This window comes from Phoca vitulina, unplaced genomic scaffold, assembly GCF_004348235.1.
Source record: "Phoca vitulina isolate PV1807 unplaced genomic scaffold, GSC_HSeal_1.0 scaffold71, whole genome shotgun sequence".
Taxonomy (NCBI): domain Eukaryota; kingdom Metazoa; phylum Chordata; class Mammalia; order Carnivora; family Phocidae; genus Phoca; species Phoca vitulina.
Window position 1 is genome coordinate 7,131,075 of NW_022589774.1, and position 20,386 is coordinate 7,151,460.

The window sequence follows — 20,386 nt, forward strand, 5'->3', positions numbered from 1 at the left end:
CCCAACTGTGTACCCTTTGGGAAGCTCTTTTAGATGTAGAGGTTCAGTTTTCACAGAAAGTGAGTAGAGTAAATGAACTTGCAGATTTGCAAGTCCTCGACAAAGTTCAGAGTGCTGGCAGTCTTAAAGACCAGGACCAAGGCTCCCATCTTGCAGATGGAGCAGCCCTCAGCGGCTGGAGTGCTCCTGGGTGTCCCAAGAGGGGGCCAAGCCTCCCTGGAGTGTTGTGGGATCTGCCCACCCCACTGGGAACGCTGGAGCATAGACCCTGGCTCCTATCCTGAAAGAAGTAAGGAAAACCTTGTCATGGGCTGTTCAGTCAAATTCTGAAACCAAAAGAGGAGCTCTGCCCAAAAGGCAGTTAAAAAGTTAAAAAGCAGGGTCTCGTGGTTCTCCGAGGTGGCACATCAAAGTCCAAATTTTACAAAATATTAATCTGATCTCAGGGCATGGTTCAGTGAACATTATTCCTAATAACGCGAAATAACTTAGTTTTTAAAATATCAAAATACTCATCAGCATTAAGATTCCAATAGAAATAATGGAAATTCCAGTACATTTTCCCAGAAAGGTGCACTTTCTTCAGTACATTTTAGAAGTTACTGCCAAGTGTGTTGGTTCTAGTTTTAGTCTCTTTAGTGGAAAAATGTTTTTCCTCACCTTGCTGTTCTTCCGTGACCAGAGAAATAGAAAACACCATTTTTCAAAGAATTAAAATCGATCAAACAAACAAATGCAAACCGTCTCCGAAATGCTTCATGGTGGCCCCTGGTTCCTTGAGAGCAGCTGCTTGGAAATGAAGAAACGTGAGTGGGGAATAAAAACATAGAATACTTTTTTAGATGTCACGGGGAGGGGTGTGTGTGGAGGGGGTGATTTGGTCTACCACAGACCACATCAGACCTTTTGACCCCCTCTACTTCCCAGTTTTCTGAAACTTCACTAATGGAGGAATTGGGGATTTAGAATGGAGTCCATTTTCGGGTAGACCCTCTGAAAACTAAGCACCTCGTGCCCACACAGCAGTATTTCAGGTGATTGGAGGGTATGGGTTTTATAAGCTTCCTTGATGAAGAGGTAGATTAAGGCTACAGGCAAAGAAAAGGTTTTTAGCCATTTGTCATCAAATAGGAAATAGTCACTTTTCCATTGGGCATTTAGAGATCTCCAAGAAAAATACTAGAATCCTCAATGGCTAATATGAACTCAATCCACTCTTACCTGAATACATTACAGCAAAAGTGAAGTGAGGTCAGTTGGTGGTCCCAACCCACCTCCCCATTCTCACCATTCACATATGGGGGAGGAGACCAAGGTCTGGCAAATTTGCCCCCATTCTGTGGAGGAAACAATCTGCCAGATTTCTTTATTCCAAAAAGACTTAACCTTGTAATGTTGCATTATCTGCTATTCATATTCTGGGATTATGCTGATTAGAAAGGGGTGTACATCTTCAGATGCTTTAGAACTAAAAGGATGGAGGAGAGTTTTGAGTGTTTTGTGTGTGTAGGGGGAGGTCAGTGAGGGAGGGGAAATTATATCAGGAAATAAGGAAATGAGATGATTTTAATATACTTTAAATATATAAATTCATCTTGTTGACGACTGGCCATGGGGAGTGGAAGAGGGAGTTACCAGTGAGCTAGGCAACAGTATTATGGGGCTAGGTGTTTTATACTCATTGTCTGATGTGATCACACAGCCAACCCTGCGAGACTGGTGTTACCATCTCTGTTTTACAGATCAGAAAACTGAGGCTCAAAGACGTTAAGTGATTTGTCCAAAATCGTATACATGGTAGACTGAGATATGAACCCAGATCTATCAGATTCCGATCTGGGATTTATTATAAACAATTTGGCAGACGTAAAGATTTGAAGATCTAAACTCTAAGCAGAACTGAAAGCTTTCCAGTTCTCCTAACAGTTTTCTAAAAGAGTATTTGAACAAAATATTTCTACTTCCCCCCAGCTTTCTATAGCATTCAATGCTCACTTTCACCCACGGCTCCAGGGTTGGACAGCTCCCTCCTTCTGAGATGCTTCCTTTCCAGAGGGAGCAGGACTTCAGAAGAATTGGCTTTTTTCCAGAATGGCGATGCGTCAGCCTGTGTATGAGGATGTGTGTGTGCATGATGTTTATGTGTATGTGTGAGTGTAAATATCATGGTATATGTGTGCTTGAGTACCTACCAGTGTGTGTATTACAGGTGCATGTCTGAGTATATGCAAACGTGTATGTCTGTGTGAATGTGGTATGCATGGGTGCTTTCATGTGTGTCTCAGGGTGTATCTTTGTTTATTTGTGATTGTGTGTGTTTCTCTATGTATGTTAGTATGTATATGTGTTTGTGTTGTGTGTGTGTGTACTAAGTATGTGTGAATGTGTGTGTTTGTCTGACTGTGTATGTGTTTGTGTGGGTGTGGATGTCCTGGGATGAGTCCAATGGAGCCTCCCTGCCTATGTAGTTGCTCTCACTGTGCTTAGGTCTGTGCTTTGAGCCATGTCACTCTGCAGGACTCATAGAAGCCTCTGGGCCCTGCCGATGGGGAAGGCATTGTACCGTGTGACCCAGCATCTCCCCAGATTCCTTGGCTGTTCTGTGGGCTTTGCTGTCTTTTCATGGCTGAGCTCACTCTCTGCCGAGCCCCAGCAGATAACATCACCAAAGAACCCTTTCGTGCAGATAAGATAAAAATGCTCATTTTAAGTGAAATGACTCCTCATATCAGAAACTGAGTTTATAGGTTAAATTCTGTCTTAGTGACGTCCAGGATCGACTTAAATTCCAGTTTTTAAAGTGGAATCTTGTGATATTAAATACTGCATGAAGTAAGTTGAGTTTATTAGGGACTTGGAGATCTTCTGGCTCCTTGGAAATTTTGGTTACAACTTTATTTCTAGTAGGAGACCCATATAACCTCTGTCCTGTTCGGGCTCTCTGAATTTAAAAATAATAATCATTTATTGTAAAAAAAGCTTGTGTTGTTGCTTCTGGAAAGATTTCTAGATAGCTTACATTTCACACTAATCAAAATAATTACATGGAGTGCTGTCACCTGAAGTGTGGGATCTGAGTTCACGGGTCTCCACCCCCTCACAGCCAGGGATGAATCTGAACCTGACAGATGCCATCAACAAGCTGACATCTTGCAGCTGGGGGGAGGGGATCAGCAGGACAGGGGCTTCTGCTTCCCACCCTCCTCTGGGTGTTAGGTGTCTGTCCCATACAACACATGCATACTCTGTCTACAGGATCTAAATGTATGTCTCAAATATTTCCATTTGCCCAGTGTTACGGAGCACGAGAGACCCGTGGCTTATTTACTCCCTTGTCACTGTATGCAGAGCAGATTTGAGGCTACCTCTTCCCTCCACCTCCCCTCCATAAAATGACAGGGGTAGAGCCAGCCAGGTGAGGCTGTCCAGATCCCTCCAGCTCTCAGGCTGGGTTAGCCTACTTTAAGCATAGGCTCTTGGTTCAAATCCCAATTCACCCATTGTGGGACCTTGGGCACTTTGCTTCGGGTCTCCAAGCTCCGTTTTCTCATGTGTACAATGGGGTAAGAACACTTTCCTACCAAGTGGTATGGATTATTGAGGTAATATACATCCTGGACCTGGCAGAGTTCATAACAGGCTCTTGACATCTGATTTTACCATTATTGATATATTATGGATCTCTCAAGTCATTTCTACGTTATCTTTGTTTTTAAAAAAGCCCCCCCCCTCAAAAATCTACATTGGAATACAGTGTGAAAGATTTTATTTTTTTTAACTTAAAAAAGCGCCCTTAGAATGTCCCTCACATTTTTGCCAAACTCGAGCACCCCAGTTTGGTCCCAAGGCCTGAGAGAACCCCGAGTTTGGGCAGCGCAGCCTGACCCAGCAGGAAGCATCCCTGCAAGCTGGAGGCTGAAATGGCTTGTCTGTCTGCTTTTAGTGTTGTTCCTAAGCGTGTTGTCTCCGTTTCCAAGCCTCTAGAACTCCTCTCCCCTGCATACATTAGCTTTAATGTATTCTCTCTTGAATACTCATCATATTAAGGCTCCCGGTAGCTACCTTGCTCGAAATAAATTTTATGAGCACACATCCTCGCCCTCATCCCCCTGCATTTGCGGCCGGGAGGAGAAATATAGCCGCACCGCTCCCGGAGGCAGGGCCAGACGACAGTCAGGTGGGAGCGGGACGGGCTGCGGGAGGGAGCGGGCTGGCGCACCCCGCGCGGGGACCGCGGCTCTCCGCCCGGGTTCTCCAAGGGTTAATGAGCGTCCGCCGGCCGGGTACCCGGCCCGGGGACTCCGGCCGTCCGCCCGCAGGAAGACGCCCCTAGCGGGGCCGTGTCGCCGCGTCCCCGGTGGCCCGCGTGGACAGACGGCGGCCCCCGGCCTGGGACCCGTGCGTCCGCCAGCCGCCTCCCCGCGCGAGGGGCCTCGGTCTCCTCTCCCCTGCCTTGAAAACCGTGCCGGAGCGATCCTACTCCGCACCTCCTCCCTCCAGCCCCTGGCTCCGCAGCCGCAGGGGCTCCGAATGCAGATGGGGGCAGGAGAACCCCGCGCCCCTTGCCCCCCTTTAAAAAAATAATTTCTGGGCGCCTGGGTGGCTCAGTTGGTTAAGCGACTGTCTTCAGCTCAGGTCATGATCCTGGAGTCCCAGGATCTAGTCCCGCATCGGGCTCCCTGCTCAGCGGGGAGTCTGCTTCTCCCTCTGGCCCTCCCCCTTTCATGTGCTCTCTCTCTCTCTCAAATAAATAAATAAAATCTTAAAAAATAATAATAATAATTTCTATCTAGTGGGATTTATTTATTTATTTATAATTTTTTTTAAGGTTTTATTTATTTGTCAGAGAGAGAGAGAGAGCACAAGCAGGGGTAGCGGCGGGCAGAGGCAGAGGGAGAAGCAGGCTTCCCGGCGGAGCAGGGAGCCCGATGCGGGGCTCGATCTCAGGACCCTGGGATCATGACCTGAGCCAAAGGCAGAGCTTAACCGACTGAGCCACCCGGGCGTCCCATGGGCCACCCAGGCGTCCCTGCCTTGCCCTTAATGACCTTCTTTACAAAAGTTGCCCCCCTCCCCCCATGGGCTGGCCTGGTCACACCGCAGGAGCCCTTGGTGAGTCACCCCTCACCCTCAGAGTCTCCTCTCTGCGTCTCCATATCTCTCCACCGCTAAGGCCCCCCTGCCCCCCTCCCCTTCCCTGCCGCTGCAGGGGTGCCAGTCCTGAGGGACCGTGAGAGAGGCAGGGATGTAGTTGTAATTGAGGGAGAACTACCGGCAGGCAGACAGGCATGCCCCTGGCCCTGGCGGAGCTGCCCTGGTGGTGTGGGGGCTCTCTGAGCCTCTACCTGAGGGCCCAGTGAGATCAAGTCCGTGAAAGGGGGGGGGGGGTGTTCCTAACTTTCCCTGCCCTCAGCCACAACAGCACCACATCTAACAGCTGGTTACTGCAGTTATCTCCTACTAATAGCAAGCCTTTATTGAGCACCTACTGTGTACTGGCCCACTCCTACCCGTATTGATTCGATTACTCTTCACAACAATCCTACTAGGTACTATTGTCATCACCCCTGCCCCCCACCCCCGTTTTAACAGGAGCAGAGAGAGGCGAAGTAATTTGTTGAAGGTTAAAAAGCAGAGCCAGCATTCAAACCCAGGCAGCCTGGCTCTAGAATCCATGGTCTTACCCTGTGTCTTACTCACCCCCCATTATTTGATGGAAATCCTGTTGCTGTTGTGTGCTTAGTACTTTGCTGGGCACATCGGAACTGTTTGGTAAGTAACTCGGTAACTAATTGGGTGAACATTTTCTTTGTCAAGGAGGAAAAAGATTTTTTTAAAGATTTTATTTGAGAGAGAGAGTGTGAGAGAGAGAGAGAGAGAGAGAGCACAAGCAGGGGGAGGGGCAGAGGGAGAAGCAGACTCCCCGCTGAGAGGGGAGCCTGATGTGGGCTCTATTCGGGGACCCCAGGATCATGACCTGAGCTGAAGGCAGACACCCAACTGACTGAGCCACCCAGGCGCCCTGGAGAACTTTTGAGATAGGAAAAAATGCCATATGCACAAGGACAGGCGGCAGGTATCCAGAGCCATGCGGATCTGCCTCAGTGTGGCTCCTGGTAGTTTTCATGGGGCATTTTGGTCTGAGAATGGGGTCAAAGAGCAAGGCATCTAGTGGGTCTGACTTTCAGGCACATGTTGGTAGCTGCCGAGGCCATAACGGGAACAGGCTGGGTTTGGGGTTTAGTGGGCCCGACACTGACACATGTCCATCTGTCACTAGTGATGTCACCTAGTGAGGGTCGCAGTAGCCTATCTACAGGTTTGAGATACGAATGACTTAGTACTGGAGCTTTCTTTCTACGTAGATTTAGATGTGTTCACACTGCCCCCCCCAAGTGCTTTGAGGCTAATTCCCTTATGTTAACACTTTTAAATGGTATCACACCAACACATATGATATGAATCAAGAAACACGGATGATTCCTGAGAGATTTGGTTTTCCTACTTGTGTTGGTATTTTGGAGTGCACTGGAGAACCTGGTGAACTGTTTCAAAGTGGAACTTCTTAGAGAAGATGTGATCAAGTATTTGTTCAGTGGGAAACATCGGTGGGGCTCCTCGTGTGTGCCCGGCGCAGTGCCAGGCAGTCAGGATCCAGAGCTGCGAAAGGAACACCGTTCCTGCCCCTAATGAGAAACACAGGGTGGATTGGATTTCGGTTCCCACCTGCCGCCTGGCCCGGCGACCTCCGTGCACTGTATAGCCCACACCATTCTATGTGGCAGCCGAAGGGTTTGGGTGATGTCCTTTTCCTCCCGTGGGGAAGGAGTCATGAAGAATGGGAAGGCGTCCACACAGGGTCCAGCCCGGTGAGCCGGGCTGCATGGAAGGCTCACCCTGCCTTTCTCTCTGCTCCCCACAGAGATCCCTCAGTGCGCCGGCTGCAACCAGCACATCCTGGACAAGTTCATCCTGAAGGTCCTGGACAGACACTGGCACAGCTCTTGCCTCAAGTGTGCGGACTGCCAGATGCAGCTAGCCGACAGGTGCTTCTCCAGGGCCGGGAGCGTCTACTGCAAGGAAGACTTCTTCAAGTAAGTCCGAACCCCGGGGGCCGCCTCCCTCCCCGCGCCCTGGGCTGTCTCTGCCTCTCCCCCGGCAGTAGGGAGGGGGGTCAGCTGGTGGCAGAAGGCGAGAGTCCCATTTCTGCAGGGAGGGGGGGCTGACCAAGGCGTCCCACAAATCCTGCCTCAGGGCACTTGGCTGTCTCGTTGCTGCCACTTTCACAGCGGGTGCTTGGAGGTTCATACCCTGAATCTAGAGGAGTCTCCGTGGCTGCTACGGGGCCCCAGAGGCTTCAGAGAGTTGCTCCTGGTCCGGGTCAAGCCAGGCCCTGTTAGTGTCCTCGCTTTCAGTGAAAGCATGATGAAGAAGCAGTTTCATGGGATGGTGAAGAGCCCAGACCCTAATGGGGTTTGAAGCACTTATTAGCTGTGTGCTCTCGGGCAGGTTACTTCTGTCGGCCTCAGGTTGCTTATCTATAAAGTGGGCCCAGTAATAATGGTTCCTACCTCATAACGTTGTTATGGGCTTTGAGTGAATCAGTATGCCTAAAGTCCTTAGGACAGTGCTTGACCCCTGAGTGTTAGCTTTGAAGACTGTCCTCAGTTCATTCTGGGGTTGGATCCATCAGCAACAATCCTGTTGGTCACGGTGAGGGGACTTCCTAGAATTTATTTTCCGTGGCATTTAGTCTGGCACTTTTCTCCCGGAACCTGTTACCCGAGGCACTTAGGCTGGGGCCTTAGCTCACTTGGATGGACCAACTGGCAGCAGCGACGCCAAGTACGGGAGGGGGAGTGTCCAGCAGTGACACCGAGCCCCGTGGGGGTGGCCCGTGGGCTGCGCTGAGGGGACCGGACTGCTGGGGAGGCTCATCAAAGCCTGCAAACATTTGGCACAGATGAGCAAGCCTCAGAGAGGTGGCACGCATCCTTCAGAGGTTGTGTGTTCTGCACAAAGGGAGGGGAGGTGGGGAGAGATGCCAGTCCTGGAGACAGAGCATGTTTCTCCCTAATCCTCCCAAGGTTTAACTTCAGGGAATAAGGATTTGAGTTTCTGAGGATTTTCAAATTTCTTTCATCCAATATGAGTTGAAAAGCACATTAAAGATGAATTTGGTTTCTACTGGGGCCTCCTCTCCTCCATGGCTTGTGTTGAGAAGGCAACACTCATGGTCACCATCACACTTTGGCCAAAAATGCACCACTCTCTCCCTGTGTGTGTGTGTGACCATGTGCATGTGCACACGTGTGTGTGTGTGTGTGTGTGTGAGGAGGAGAAAGAGGACACAGGTGGGCGGGCCTGGCCTTGGGGTTGGGTCAGCGGCGTTCCAGGGTCTGTGCGCCATCCTCTTCCCGTTTGTCTCCATACCGTTGGGAAGCCTCAGTGAGCTCCCGGGCCGTGGCCTTCTTGCCCAGCTGGGAACCGGGTAGGTGCTGAGATGTCCCGGGCTCAGACCACTGGCTGGGGTGCGGGCAAACCCATTAGGATCACGTCACAGGACACTGTCACCAGAGAAGATCCTTTGAGCCCCTCCCTGGGGTTTGGACCTTGACTAGCTGGCTCCGGGTTTGGGAAAGGGAGGAGGTGGCAGCTCAAGTGTAGGTTTGGGTTTGGGAGAAGTAGTGAGTAAAGGGGTCCCTTTAGACCCAGAAGGGGCCCAGGGTGCAGGCTAGGGAGGGATTAGCACAGGCCTCTGAGCCATCAGCCCAAGACCAGAAGTAACAATGACAATTAGTCCCTCAGGCCAGTGCCCTGACCTCCTGCCTCTGTAGCCTCCCCGAGCCACGCCCTCATTTGGATCCTTCCGGAGCACTGCTCGGCAGTAACCTCATGACTAAATCTCCCTCCTCCTCTAGCCCACATGCCTCCCCACCAGACCAGCTTCCAACCTCACAGCTGACCCTGACCCCCAGCTCCTTCAGCAGGGCACCCTCTGCCTACAGAATATGCCAGATGCATTGTGCCGTCAGAGCCTTCCTCCCTGTACCCCGGCTCCCTTCTAGTCTTACCTCACCACTTTCTTGGGTACCCGACGCCCCTTAGCCAGTTGCCCCCTTTCCCAGGCAGGCTCTGACCCAGGCTAGTTTGTCCTGCAGGGATGATGTCTGTCCTCTCGAGGTCTCCCCATCCTTCCATGGCTGTGAGTCCAGCTCTTCCGTGGGTGGGCACCCTGCCCCTTCTCTCTCCCGGGACTCAGCGTGAGTTGCCTTGTTTTTGCTCACTCCTCCCGCACCTGTTTGATCTTCCTTGCTGGCTCGAGGAAACGTTTATTAGGCATGCATTTTTCCATTTTTCTGTCCCTGGCATGGCATGTGCCCCTGGCCTTGCCCACAGGCTGTCCCTGGGTTTGATACAATGAAGAGTAGGTCCCATAGTGAATTTACAGCGTGTTTGGTGACCAGTTCCTTCTGTCCCTCATATGCTGTTCTGCGAGTCGTGGATGCCCAGGCTGCCTGGGAAATGCACGGGCTCGTGACTTATTTATTTATTTAAAGATGTATTTATTTATTTTAGAGGTAGAGTGCAAGGGGGGGAGGGGCAGAAAGAGAGGGGGAGAGAGAATCTCCAGCAGACTCCCCACTGACCACAGAGCCCTGTGTGTGTGGGGGGGGGGCTCGATTCTACAACGTAGAGACCATGACCTGAACTGAAGTCAAGAGTTGGACCCCCAACCAACGGAGCCACCCAGGCGCCCCAGGCCCATGATTTAGTCACAGTCACTCTCCTTGTCTCTGCTTCATAAAATGACCGCCCCTCAGGGTTGGAAACTTTTGTGAAGTAGGGGAGCCGGCCACAGAGTCAGTGCTGAGTCCGGTCCTTTCTCTGTGATGAGGGGCTGCGTGAAGAGAAATTTAAAGCTGAGGTGATTCTGCCGGCTGTTTCTGGAGGGTCGCTCAGACCTGAAGATTGGGCCGCTCTGAAGCCCCCAGGGAGGTCACTTGGCTCCCCAGGCAGTGAGGCCCCACAGAGGTCTTTGGGGCTGTGGCTGTTTGGTCAAGCCCGTCACAGTCCTAGGGGAGCACACAGAGGGAGTCAGTCCTCCAGGGTCAGATTGGCTTCACCTTCCACCCCCAGGGGTCTGGGAACTGCTGCCCACGTGGGGCTCAGGCTGTAACTTGGCCGCAGAGCCGGTGGTCTGCTCCTCGTGACTGTTCAATAAACGTCACCAGGCACCTGCTCTCAGATGGCACAGCGGGGGACACGTGAGCAGAGAGAGCACAAGGCAGGGCTGCAGGGGCAGAGCAGTCCCGGAGCCCCAAGTCCCTCCCTTGTCCCACACGGGGCTGCAGGAGGGGAGGCAAGTGCCGTGCACTTGAATTCCCCCATCAGACCTCAGAAGGCTTTCAGCTGTGGGATTTGGAAGAGGCCTGGTCAGAGCCAGGGAGACTCTCTTCTCTTTGCTCCTTGAAGAAAAAGAAAAAAGAAAGAAAAATCCCTGACCTTTTCTGCTACGTGAGGAGCATGGACCTCACTGATCCCCTCTCTGGTGTTACGTTTCAGGATCAGTATTTTAAATCTCTTTGCCCATAACAAGGGGCAGGGCCACTGCTTTGCACAACTGTAAGGGGTATCCTTTATTCTGTGTGAAGTGTTTTGAATCCAGACTGTAATGTGAAGGGTGCCCCGCTGGAGGTGGGGGGAGGTCAGCCTTCCACCAGCCTTCAGCCCACAAGATGCAGTAATCCTAGTGGCTGACAGCAGAGGGCGATGTTGATGTGTGCGCGGACAAAGAAAGAAGCTTGTACTCTGTATTGTTGGAAGCTTGTACTCTGTGGTTGTTGCGTTTTTCTCTTGGAGCTGGTGAAGTCTATCTTGCCCAGTAACCTTGGCTGATTTTTGCTGTTGTTCGTTGGTTTTGCCTCTTGGGTCTTTGGCTGCCTTCCTCCAGAGGAAATGAAATTCTGAGACTGAGAGAAGAGGCCGTGAGTTGACTAACACCGTGGTTCCAAGGCAATTACAATTGAATCACAAGCTGAGGGGCCAACAACTCCTTGTGTTGCATTTGCTAACCAGGACCTTTCTGGACTGTGTGTCCTGCAAGTCTCGGGTCCCCCATCTCCTTGCCAAGATACCAGGGCCTGGGGAGGGCAGGAGTTTGGGAGTAGAGCTTCTGGGTCCCCCTCCTCACCGCTGACCAGGTCCTGGGAGGAGCCTGGCAGCTCCCTTACTCTGGAGCGCAGTGAACAGCACAGGTTCTCTGCTCCAGGAACTGGTTCAAGTGCTGGCTCTGTCAGCGTCAGCTGGGCGCCCTTTGGCAAGTTCCTTAACATCTCTGAACGCCAGTGTCCTCTTCAGAAGAAGCGAGAATGTTGATGGCGCCTGCTCTAGCAGACCTGGGCACAGGGACATCTCATAAAGGGGAGCTATTTTATGAACAGAGTGGTTTGGTGAACCCAGACGGTGCTCGGTTGAATTTCTGTCCTGTCTCAAACTAGCTGTTTGTCAGCAAACAAGTGACCAGGTCTTTCTGAACGTCACTGCCTTATCTGTTCCAAGGCGCTCATTGTAACCCGCAGAGTTGTTGCGAAACGGGAAGGAAATAGCGAGTAAACCATGTCCAGCTCGATGCTGGCTGCTTGATCAGTGTCTCTGGGTTTCTGGCCCTGACATGTGGCCACTTGACCTACAGCCCTGGAGGGCCAGGCTGTCAGGGCTGTCCCTCAGGGCTAGGCCTGTACTGACTTCTCCTGGCCTCCCACCTCCCCGCTCCCAGCCCCCAGCTCTGAGACCTTCCTGTTGAGATGACATTTAACGTCAGCAGGGGAGGGTAGTCTGGCACAGCTGGGAGGGCACACTTCAGTGTGCTGGGGCTAAAGATGCCACGGGGATTTGCATGAAGATTTGGGAAACAAAGCAGCAATGATTACAATCTGAAAACAAATACAGCTGACAGGGTCAAAGAGAGAGCAGCCTTTAGGTAAAGCACTGCATTCTAGAACATTCCAGGCTTGCCTCACCAGGGCTGTGTGCTCGCCTGCCACAGGGGGGCTGGAGGGGAGAGCCGGAGGCGTTCTGAGAGTGACTGCCACGCCAGGGGGTTCCTGGCTAAACTTCCTGCGTCTCTGGGGATGTCTCCCTGGCCCTGAGGCCTTCATCTACACGATGGGGGGCAGCGATGGTCACTGCTGGGGACCCAGTGGGATAGAAGGCTGCTTCAACCTTCTTGTCAGTGGGGAGCTGTGTGGGCTGCGCCCCCGCCAGGCCTGGCAGGCGGCTCCATTCCTCACGGTGCCCCTCCCCCAGCCAGTCAATCTCCAGGCAGTGAGCGAGGCTGTCAGCCAAGGGCAGGTAAGCAGCGTCCTTGGGAGCCCTGGAGATGCTGATTTATCCCCGCAGTTCAGAACAGCCTGTTTCAGCTCCAGCACGCTCTGCGTTTGGCCAGGGCGCGGGGTGGTTTCTCTGGCTCCAGCCTGGTCTTCACTAGTGACCTTGGCCCCATCATCGCTCTGGTGACCGGGGCCTCCGTCCGTCAGCCGGGCAGATGCCCACAGGAGATCAGGTAATATGGGCGGAGGCCCATGCTCAGCCTTCCTGTGAGGCGGACTTCCCAGGGGGAGCAGGCTCTGGGGCTGAATCCAGACTCTGTGTGACCTGGGGACATTTGATCCCTGAGCCTCAGTCTCCTGCCTCTAAAGAGGGCTGGGAATAAACCTCTCTACTTTTCTGGGTTACTGAGGATTGAATCAGATGAAGGAAGTGGTTGTCATCATTATTAGGGGCTATTTTATTAAGGTCATGATGGTGGGTGTATGTAGGGCAGAGAGAAAAAGAGAAGGAGGTTCCTGCAGGCGGAGGCTACAAAAAGCTGCAGATGAGGCAGGGGTCCTGAGGGGGTGGGAGGCGTGGCCCGTGTCCAGTGGCAATGTCAGGTCAGGGGCCTGGAACACCCGTCCGCCTGTCGCTGTGGGGGTGGTGGGGGGGGCCCCAGGAGTTCTCCCCACAGGATGCCATCCCTCCCTGTGTGGCCACAGCCTTCCCTTCCCAGAGCAGGGCGCGGGGCGGGGGGACCAGCCTGTACTTGCCTGGCCGCCTCTAGCCAGCTTGTACTCTGTCGCCCCAGGGAGAGGCCACCTCAGTTCTGGGGGTTAGTTGCTGGTCCAGTTTGGGGCCAGGTTCTTGTCAAGTCAGTGCTATCTCTGGAAACTACACACCTGCTAGCTCCCCTGTTACCTGCATGTGGATGCGCGTGTGTGCGCACACCCACGCACACGCACACACGTGCACACACCCACGCACACGCACACACCCACGCACACGCACACACGTGCACACACCCACGCACACGCACACACCCACGCACACGCACACACCCACGCACACGCACACACCCACGCACACCCACACATGCGCACACACGCACACATTCTTTCTCTCTCTTTCTCAAAATGTGCTTAGGGAACCCACAGGGGGAGGGTCTCTTTGACGTGTGACTTTCCATAATTTCTGAATAGTTTATAGTCTAATTCCCTCGCTAAGCAAATTAAACCTTTTAAGGTAACGATCAGACGGTCCAGATAGTGTCTGTGCATGTGGACATTTGTAAGAGTCAAACACACTGGTGGGACCAGGCCCGCCGTCATTTGCGAGGGCCTGTAATCAAGGCAGAAGCAATTACTTAGCTGAGCAGCTTCCCCGGGGACCCGAGGCTGTACATCAGGCCGTGATGAGTCCGCGGATTATCTGTCCGCCCGCCCGCTGCCCCCCCAGGCCCCGCTTCAGCTGGGCTGGCCCCCCCTGCCCGGAGCCCAGCCTGGGGCGGAGGCCTCCTGACATCTGTGGGACCTGCATCCCAGAGACTTTCTGGCCTTGGGGAATCTGTTTGGAGCCAGATGGTGGCAAATCAGCCTGGGAGTCGGATGGCATCTGGGCCATGGAAGCGGGTCCCCAAGCAAAGAGGGACGTGGGTGCCGTCGGGGAGCGACGTGTGACGCTGCCTCTTCACCCCGGGAGAACGCACCAGCCAGCAGCGGTAGCTCTCCGTCTCTTCATTGCTGGGGCGCAGCCACCTTCCCTCTCCTCACCTCCATCCCAGGCGTTTCGTCACGGCTCCCAGCTCCCAAACGCCCTCTCCTTCTGTCCCCATTGCCCGTGCTCTCTCTCGGCCCGTCACCACCCCTCTGTGCCGCAGCAAGCTTCTCCCTGGCGGGCCCCTGGAAACGCCCTGCCCAGCCCTCGCCAGCCACGGTCCCTTCCTGCTGGTTCTCTGGCCCTGTCACCCGCGAGGGCCTGTGCGAGCCGCTGTCTGGCTCCTGGGCATCTGCCCCCCGCATTCCCTCCTGCCCAGCGCTGGGTCCTGGGCCGGGAGCGCGGTGGCAGTCCGGCGGGAGGCGTTGGCTATAGGACCTCTGTCCCTGAATGTCCCTGCCCCTGCCTGTCACAACTCCTGCCACACCACCACTGAGGTCTTGGACTCAAGAATCAGCGAGCAAGCTGTGGAGGCCACAGGAGTGCTGAGAACGTCTGTTGCACGAGAACCTTCCGGGGGCCTTGCTGGATGTGTGGACTCCGGGCCTGGAATCAGGAGTCAGGGGCGGCTCTTCTGCTTTTAAGCAGATACCCTGGGTGGCTCTTGTGCACCGGGTACTTTGGTGACAGGTGAGCGAACACCTGGGCAGAGAGGGATTAGCCCGGAGTCAGTGGATTAGGTGGCTGGAGGGTCCCCATCTGGGCAAAGGGAATGGCCTATCTACCTGTGAGGGCTGTTGTGTGGTTTACATGACACAGCTCACAGGAAATTGCCTGCAAACTATGTGCCCGATGCATGTTTACCCAGATTAAGGGAGGTTGGCTGGACTCTTATAGAGGAGGGTCGGATCCGGATCCAATGTCCCACTGCCTCTTGGGAAGCAAATCTACCCCCAGCAGGGAAGGAGGGGAAGCGTGACTGAGGGAAAGGGGGAGTCAGGCTCTCGCCCCTTTTCTACCACTAACCGAACTGTGTGATCTTGGACAAGTCACTACCCCTCCCTGGGCCTCAGTTTTGTTCTGTGTTAAATGAGGGGATTGGACTAGGTCACTGATTCTAAAGCTTTTCCAGTAGCATTCATCTCAGAATAATGTTGAATGTTCATTAAGAAGAAAAGCATTGTTAGCCGCCCCCCCCCCAATAAAAGGCAGAGCACCGTGGGGCCATTCCAGTGGGTCTGGGAGGTGTCCGTGTAAGTGTGTGTTGTGGGGGGCTGTGTCTCCACACTTTCTGGTGTCAGGCCTTCTCCAAATACGGTCCCAGTCTATGTCTGGAGAAGGCTGACCATTCTTGGGCAGAACTTTATGTGCCCGTGACATGGCTGGGCTGGTGATATATGTTGGAAATATTGGTACATACAGTAACAGTAAATATCAGCAACTTACCTGTCAAGTGTGGTGATAGATAAAAGAAATACATGGAGGGAAGTGTCAGCTAGGAAAAAAATATACAGCTTGCTGTAAATCACCGCCAAGCAATTAAAGCATAAAATTAAGTTATGCAGTATTTTGTTTCCTCGGGACAGGGCACTGTGCTGTGGCAGCCCCCCTACCCCCCCAGAGGTTGGCAGGGGCCTGGGCTAGCCCCTCCCCGACTGCCTCCCGACGGCTACAGAAGGAAGAGCATTGGGTTCCAATCCCGGCTTCGCCATTCATGGCTGTGTGGTCTCTGGTACATTATCTACCGTCTCTGAACTTGTTTCCTCATCTACAAATGGGGGACTGTGGGTGCTAGACTCAGGGGTGAACAAAACAGATACAGGGCCTGATGGCATGGAGCTTGCCTTCCGGAGATGGAGAGAGAAAGGATACAAGAACTATGCGGTGCATCCGTTGGAGACATGGCAGGAAGTGCTGGATCGGGGAGGGGCAGGGCTGGTCAAGGAATGCCCCTGGAGAAGGCGACGTGTGAGGGGCGACCTGCAGAAAATGCAGACGTGAGCCATGCAGGTATCTGGCGAGAGAGCATTCCAAGCCGAGGAGCCAGGGTGGCTGAGCGAGTGAGTGGGCAGAGTGGTAGGAGATGAGGCTAGATCGTCTTGGAGGGTCTTGTGGACCAGTAAAGGGACTTGGGCTTTTACCATGAGCCAGGGGGAGCCTGGAAGGTGTCGAGCAGGAGAGTGAGGTGGGAGCACTGTGGCTGCTGTGTGGGGAAGTGCTGAAGCCAGGAGTGCCGTGAGTTGTGGGCGAGGCATGACGGTGGCTTGAACTAGGGAGGCAGCGGTGCCGATGGTCAGAATTTGGGGTAGTACCAACAGGGTGTGCTGACAGACTGGGTGCAGGTGTCCAAGGCTTTCAGCCTTAGTCCCTAGAAGGATGAAATCCCCATTCTCTGATGGGGGGCAGGTTCTGGGGGAGGATCGGGAGTTTGGTTGTGGACATCCAAGTGGAGAGGCTGAGGAGGGAGTGGGATAGACCAGTCTGGAGTTAGGCGAGAGGTCTGGGCGAGAGGCTGCCAGAGGGGAGGGGCAGGACCAGGAGAGCTGTGTGAGTCCAGTGAGCGCCGTGTTCTAAGGAGGAGGGAGAGGGCCAATGCCACTGGAAGGTCAGGGAAGAAGAGACCTGACCACTGGGTCAGCAACGCTGGGGTCATGGGTGACCTTGGTGAGGATGGTTTGGGTTGATTAGTGGGTGGCACCCTGATTTGGAGTGTGTATTCGTCAGGGTTCTCCAGAGAAACAGAACCAATGGGGGATGTGTGTAATACAAAGAGATTTATTATAAGGATTGGCTCCTGTGATTTTGGAGGCTGAGAGGCCCCGAGATCTGCAGTCAGCAAGCTGAAGGCCCAGGAAAGCTGATAATGTAAATTCCAGTCCAAAAGCCAGCAGGCTAGAGAGCTAAGAAGAGCTGATGTTTCAGTTCAAGTCTAAAGGCAAGAAAAGGGCAATGTGGCAGCTCAAGGAAGTCAGGCAGGAGGACTTTCCTCTTACTCTTGGGAGAGTCAGTCTTTCTGGTCTATTCAAGCCTTCAACTGATTGGATGAGGCCCACCCACAATGGGGAGAGCAATCTGCTTTCCTCAACCTACTGATTCATATGTTAATCTCATCCAAAAACACCCTCACAGACACATTCAGAATAATGTTTGACCAAGTATCTGGGCATCCTGTGGCCCGGTCAAGTTGACACATAGCATTAACCATCAGAGTGGATTCAAGAGAAGAGTGGGAATAGGGGCATTAGAGACACTGCGTGTAGACCCTTCTTTTCAGTTTTCCTCTAAAGGGAGTAGAGAAGTGGGTGGTAGATGGAGGGAGATGTGGGGTCAAGAGAGGGTTTTTTTGAAGTGGCAGAAACAAGAGTATGCTCGTATACTGCTGGGGAGGATCGAGTCAAGAGGGAAAATTAATCATGTGGGGGTGAAAGGAACAGTTGCTGGAGGACTGATCTTACGGGGCAAGAAGACACGGACTCCGTGCCTGGGTGGGCGGTCGGCCTCAAACGGGAGCACAGATAGCCCTGCGGTAGGAAGCGGAGGGAAGGCAGGGCGGACGGGTGGCTGGACAGGATAGTGTGGGCACATGGCAGGTCTTCTCTGGGAAGTAGGAAGCCGCGGCTGGGCCTGCAGATGCGGGGCTGGAGGGAGGAGGTGTCTGGGAGCACGGGAGCGTGAATGGACCAGGGAGGCGTACTGTGCTCCTTAGGCCCTCCTGAGTCACGGATCACAAATTTAAACTGAGCCCAGTGGGTGAGGTGGTAAGTCAGGTGCTGGTGGAGGCAGCAGAGGGTGGAGGGCAGGGCGGGGAGGTGAGGGTGCAGGGGAAGGATCAGTGAGATGGACCACTGGGACCTTGCTGGGTGCGGAGGAAGCCAGGCCGGGAGGGGAGTGAGGACCTGAGGGCAGTGAAAGGATTAGGGGGTCTTGCCTGGGCAGAGCTGTGGGAGTCGGCGCTACAGGGAGCGAGCTGGACGGACGGGAGGTGGTGGCCAGACAGGGTGGCACCCGGAAGTGCCCCGGGAGCCATGCAGTTCCTGCAAGGTCTAGGGGACCATGGAAGTGAGGGGCTGGGGAAGGGTAGAGGCCCTGACCGTCAGAGGAAGAGGTCAAAGAATAGAGGGAGCAGGGGCAGGAAGGACTGTTGTGCGCATAGTGAAGTCAGCAAGCGTTATGGCAGGAAGGACAGGAGCTGAATTCACCAGGGGTGAGGGGGAGGAGCTGGGCTGGCCATGCCCACCACAAGGGGGGAGCAGGCTGTGGTCTGTGGATCAAGCACAAGAATGTACACACAGGGACACACGGTAGGTGCTTGGTAACTGGGAACTGCTTCCATTAGTAGTATTTCAGTGCCCCGAATGTGGAACCTGGGATCATGGGACAGAACTTAAAATCAGGATGTGCCAGAACATCTGTGGTACGGGATTTGCGTGCATCTGTTTCTAGAAGGTGTGGTGACTGCAGGGCCTGCGTGTTGTCCTCTTTCTGCAGGACCCAGACACCCTCAAGTTTGTCCCCGGTCTGCAGAGTGGTCCCACCAGGCTTGTCAAGAGCAGCAGGGGTGGACAGATAAATGGGCAGATGGGAACTCAGGCTGAGCCCTGGAGCCAAGGGTGAGACCGAGGACACAGGCCTGGCCCCCTTCCCAGGGTCAGGGGCAGCCCCTGGCTGTCGGCTGTGATGTGTGGTGCATTTCCCCAGCCAGCGGCCCAGGCCTGTCATGCCCGCCCCGGGGGGGAAGGTGCTGAGCAGGGTCAGTCGGTGTGTTGGGGGGACGCCCCCCAGGGTGAAGGCTCCGAGGGCAGCCCCTGCATTGTGATGCTGGGAGCCTCATGCTCTGGGGCTCAGAGCAGCTGGGGATGCTTGCGGGGGACAGGGCCCCTCTGCCCGGGTTCCCTTCTCAGGGTAGGGGCACCAAGACCAGCTTCCCAGGGGACGTTTGCAGTGACACCCGCCACGTGCCCGCTGAGTGGTCAGAAGCCTGAGCTCAAGCCCCGTCTTTCTCACTCGTTGCCTTCGTGAGCTGCACCCACCCCCACACCAGTCTGAGCCTCAGCTTCTCATCTGGTGGGTGGAATCCTAATATCCGCCTCTATGCTGGGCATGCACGTGACCTCCGGGGAATGAGCATGAGGATGGCACCAAATGGGATGCAAAGTTTCGTGTTTTCCTCAGCTGTGGCCTTGCAGCAACCCGGGTTCCACTCCTTTCTTGGAAAAGCTTTGGATGGGAGTGGCGGGATTCTGTTTTGCGCTGGTCCCTCCCTGACTGTTGAGACCCAGGTTTTAAGGAGCACTTCCTGCATTCTCTCCTTCCCTCACTCAGTGGCCCATCGGTGCTTGCCTACTACATGCAGGGCAGGGATAAGAGAATTTCCAGTGATGCTGGTCTGTGGAAGAAAGTGCTGAGGGCCATTAGCAAGTCCTTCCTTGCATTTTCTTTGTCATTTGGATCAGCTCCAGCTGCCTTCCCTGGGGAGACCGGCTGTCCCTGGAGGCCTGGCCAGGCTGGGCTGGCCAGAGAGACTGTCCTGATGGCGAGCAGGGCAGTGCAGTGGCACCAAGAGAGCTGGGCCCTGCACACAGTAGGTGCCCGGGGATAGAAAGAAGGGGGTGCTACCTGGAAAATCCCTCAGAGGCTCTTCCTTGGCTGGTGTCCAGCTCTGCCCCACCCCAGCATCCTTCAAATGTGGTCAGGTTGCTGAGACATTGCCTCTCTGTGCAGAGGCCAAGTTCACCGTTTGACCTTGTGTTGGCCCAGGGAATTTGAACTATGGCCGTCTCGTTACTGCCTGTCACAGAACGAGCCATCTAGCCGTCCAGGCACGGCCGTCTCCTCCGTGACTTGGGCTGCTCTAAGCTCTGGAAGCCCTGGGACAGTGTCTTCATAGGGTGCACACCCCCAACAGGGGCGCCTTATTCCGGGGCCACTGGCTCTGACCAGTGGGTCGCAGGGGTGCCCCTCGGGGCGGGGCCGAGCTGGGGGAGCCCTGTGGGTCAAGGGCGTAAGCACAGCCCCCTCATCGAGAGTCCTGCTGGCTGTGCTCCGGGGGAGAAAGGTAATAAGGAGCAACTTGCACTTACTATCAGTATAAATCCCACAATCAGGAAAATTGCTTCAATTGCTAAAAAATGCTGGTGGGAAAGTCCATTTATTTTTCATTTTTCTTGTGCACTTGCCCCCCTTATGCATGAATCACTGTCGGTATGTAGATTGAATTTATACCCCCGTTATCTTTCATGCGTCTGGGGCTTTGGTGTCAACTGGGTTTCTGGTTACTGAAAGCCATGGTCTGCTTCTTTGTGCGGAGAGAAAAGTGGTCCTTTCGCTGGGGTTGGGGTCCTCACTCTGTTCCGGAGCCTCCCCTCAGCCCTCTTCCCCTCGACGAGATCAGACGTCTTTTTGGAAAACCCTCATT

General features: G+C 54.0%; 1 protein-coding gene across 1 annotated transcript in view; it reads left to right on the plus strand.

Annotated features, from left to right (window-relative positions):
• The first annotated feature begins 751 nt into the window (after positions 1-751).
• Positions 752-20,386, plus strand: part of LHX4 (LIM homeobox 4) — a 29,655-nt gene continuing 10,020 nt past the window's right edge. Inside the window, exons 1-2 of the mRNA XM_032393081.1 lie at positions 752-806; positions 6,923-7,094. Coding sequence (XP_032248972.1) covers positions 752-806; positions 6,923-7,094 — 227 coding nt within the window. The remainder of the gene's footprint in view (positions 807-6,922; positions 7,095-20,386) is intronic.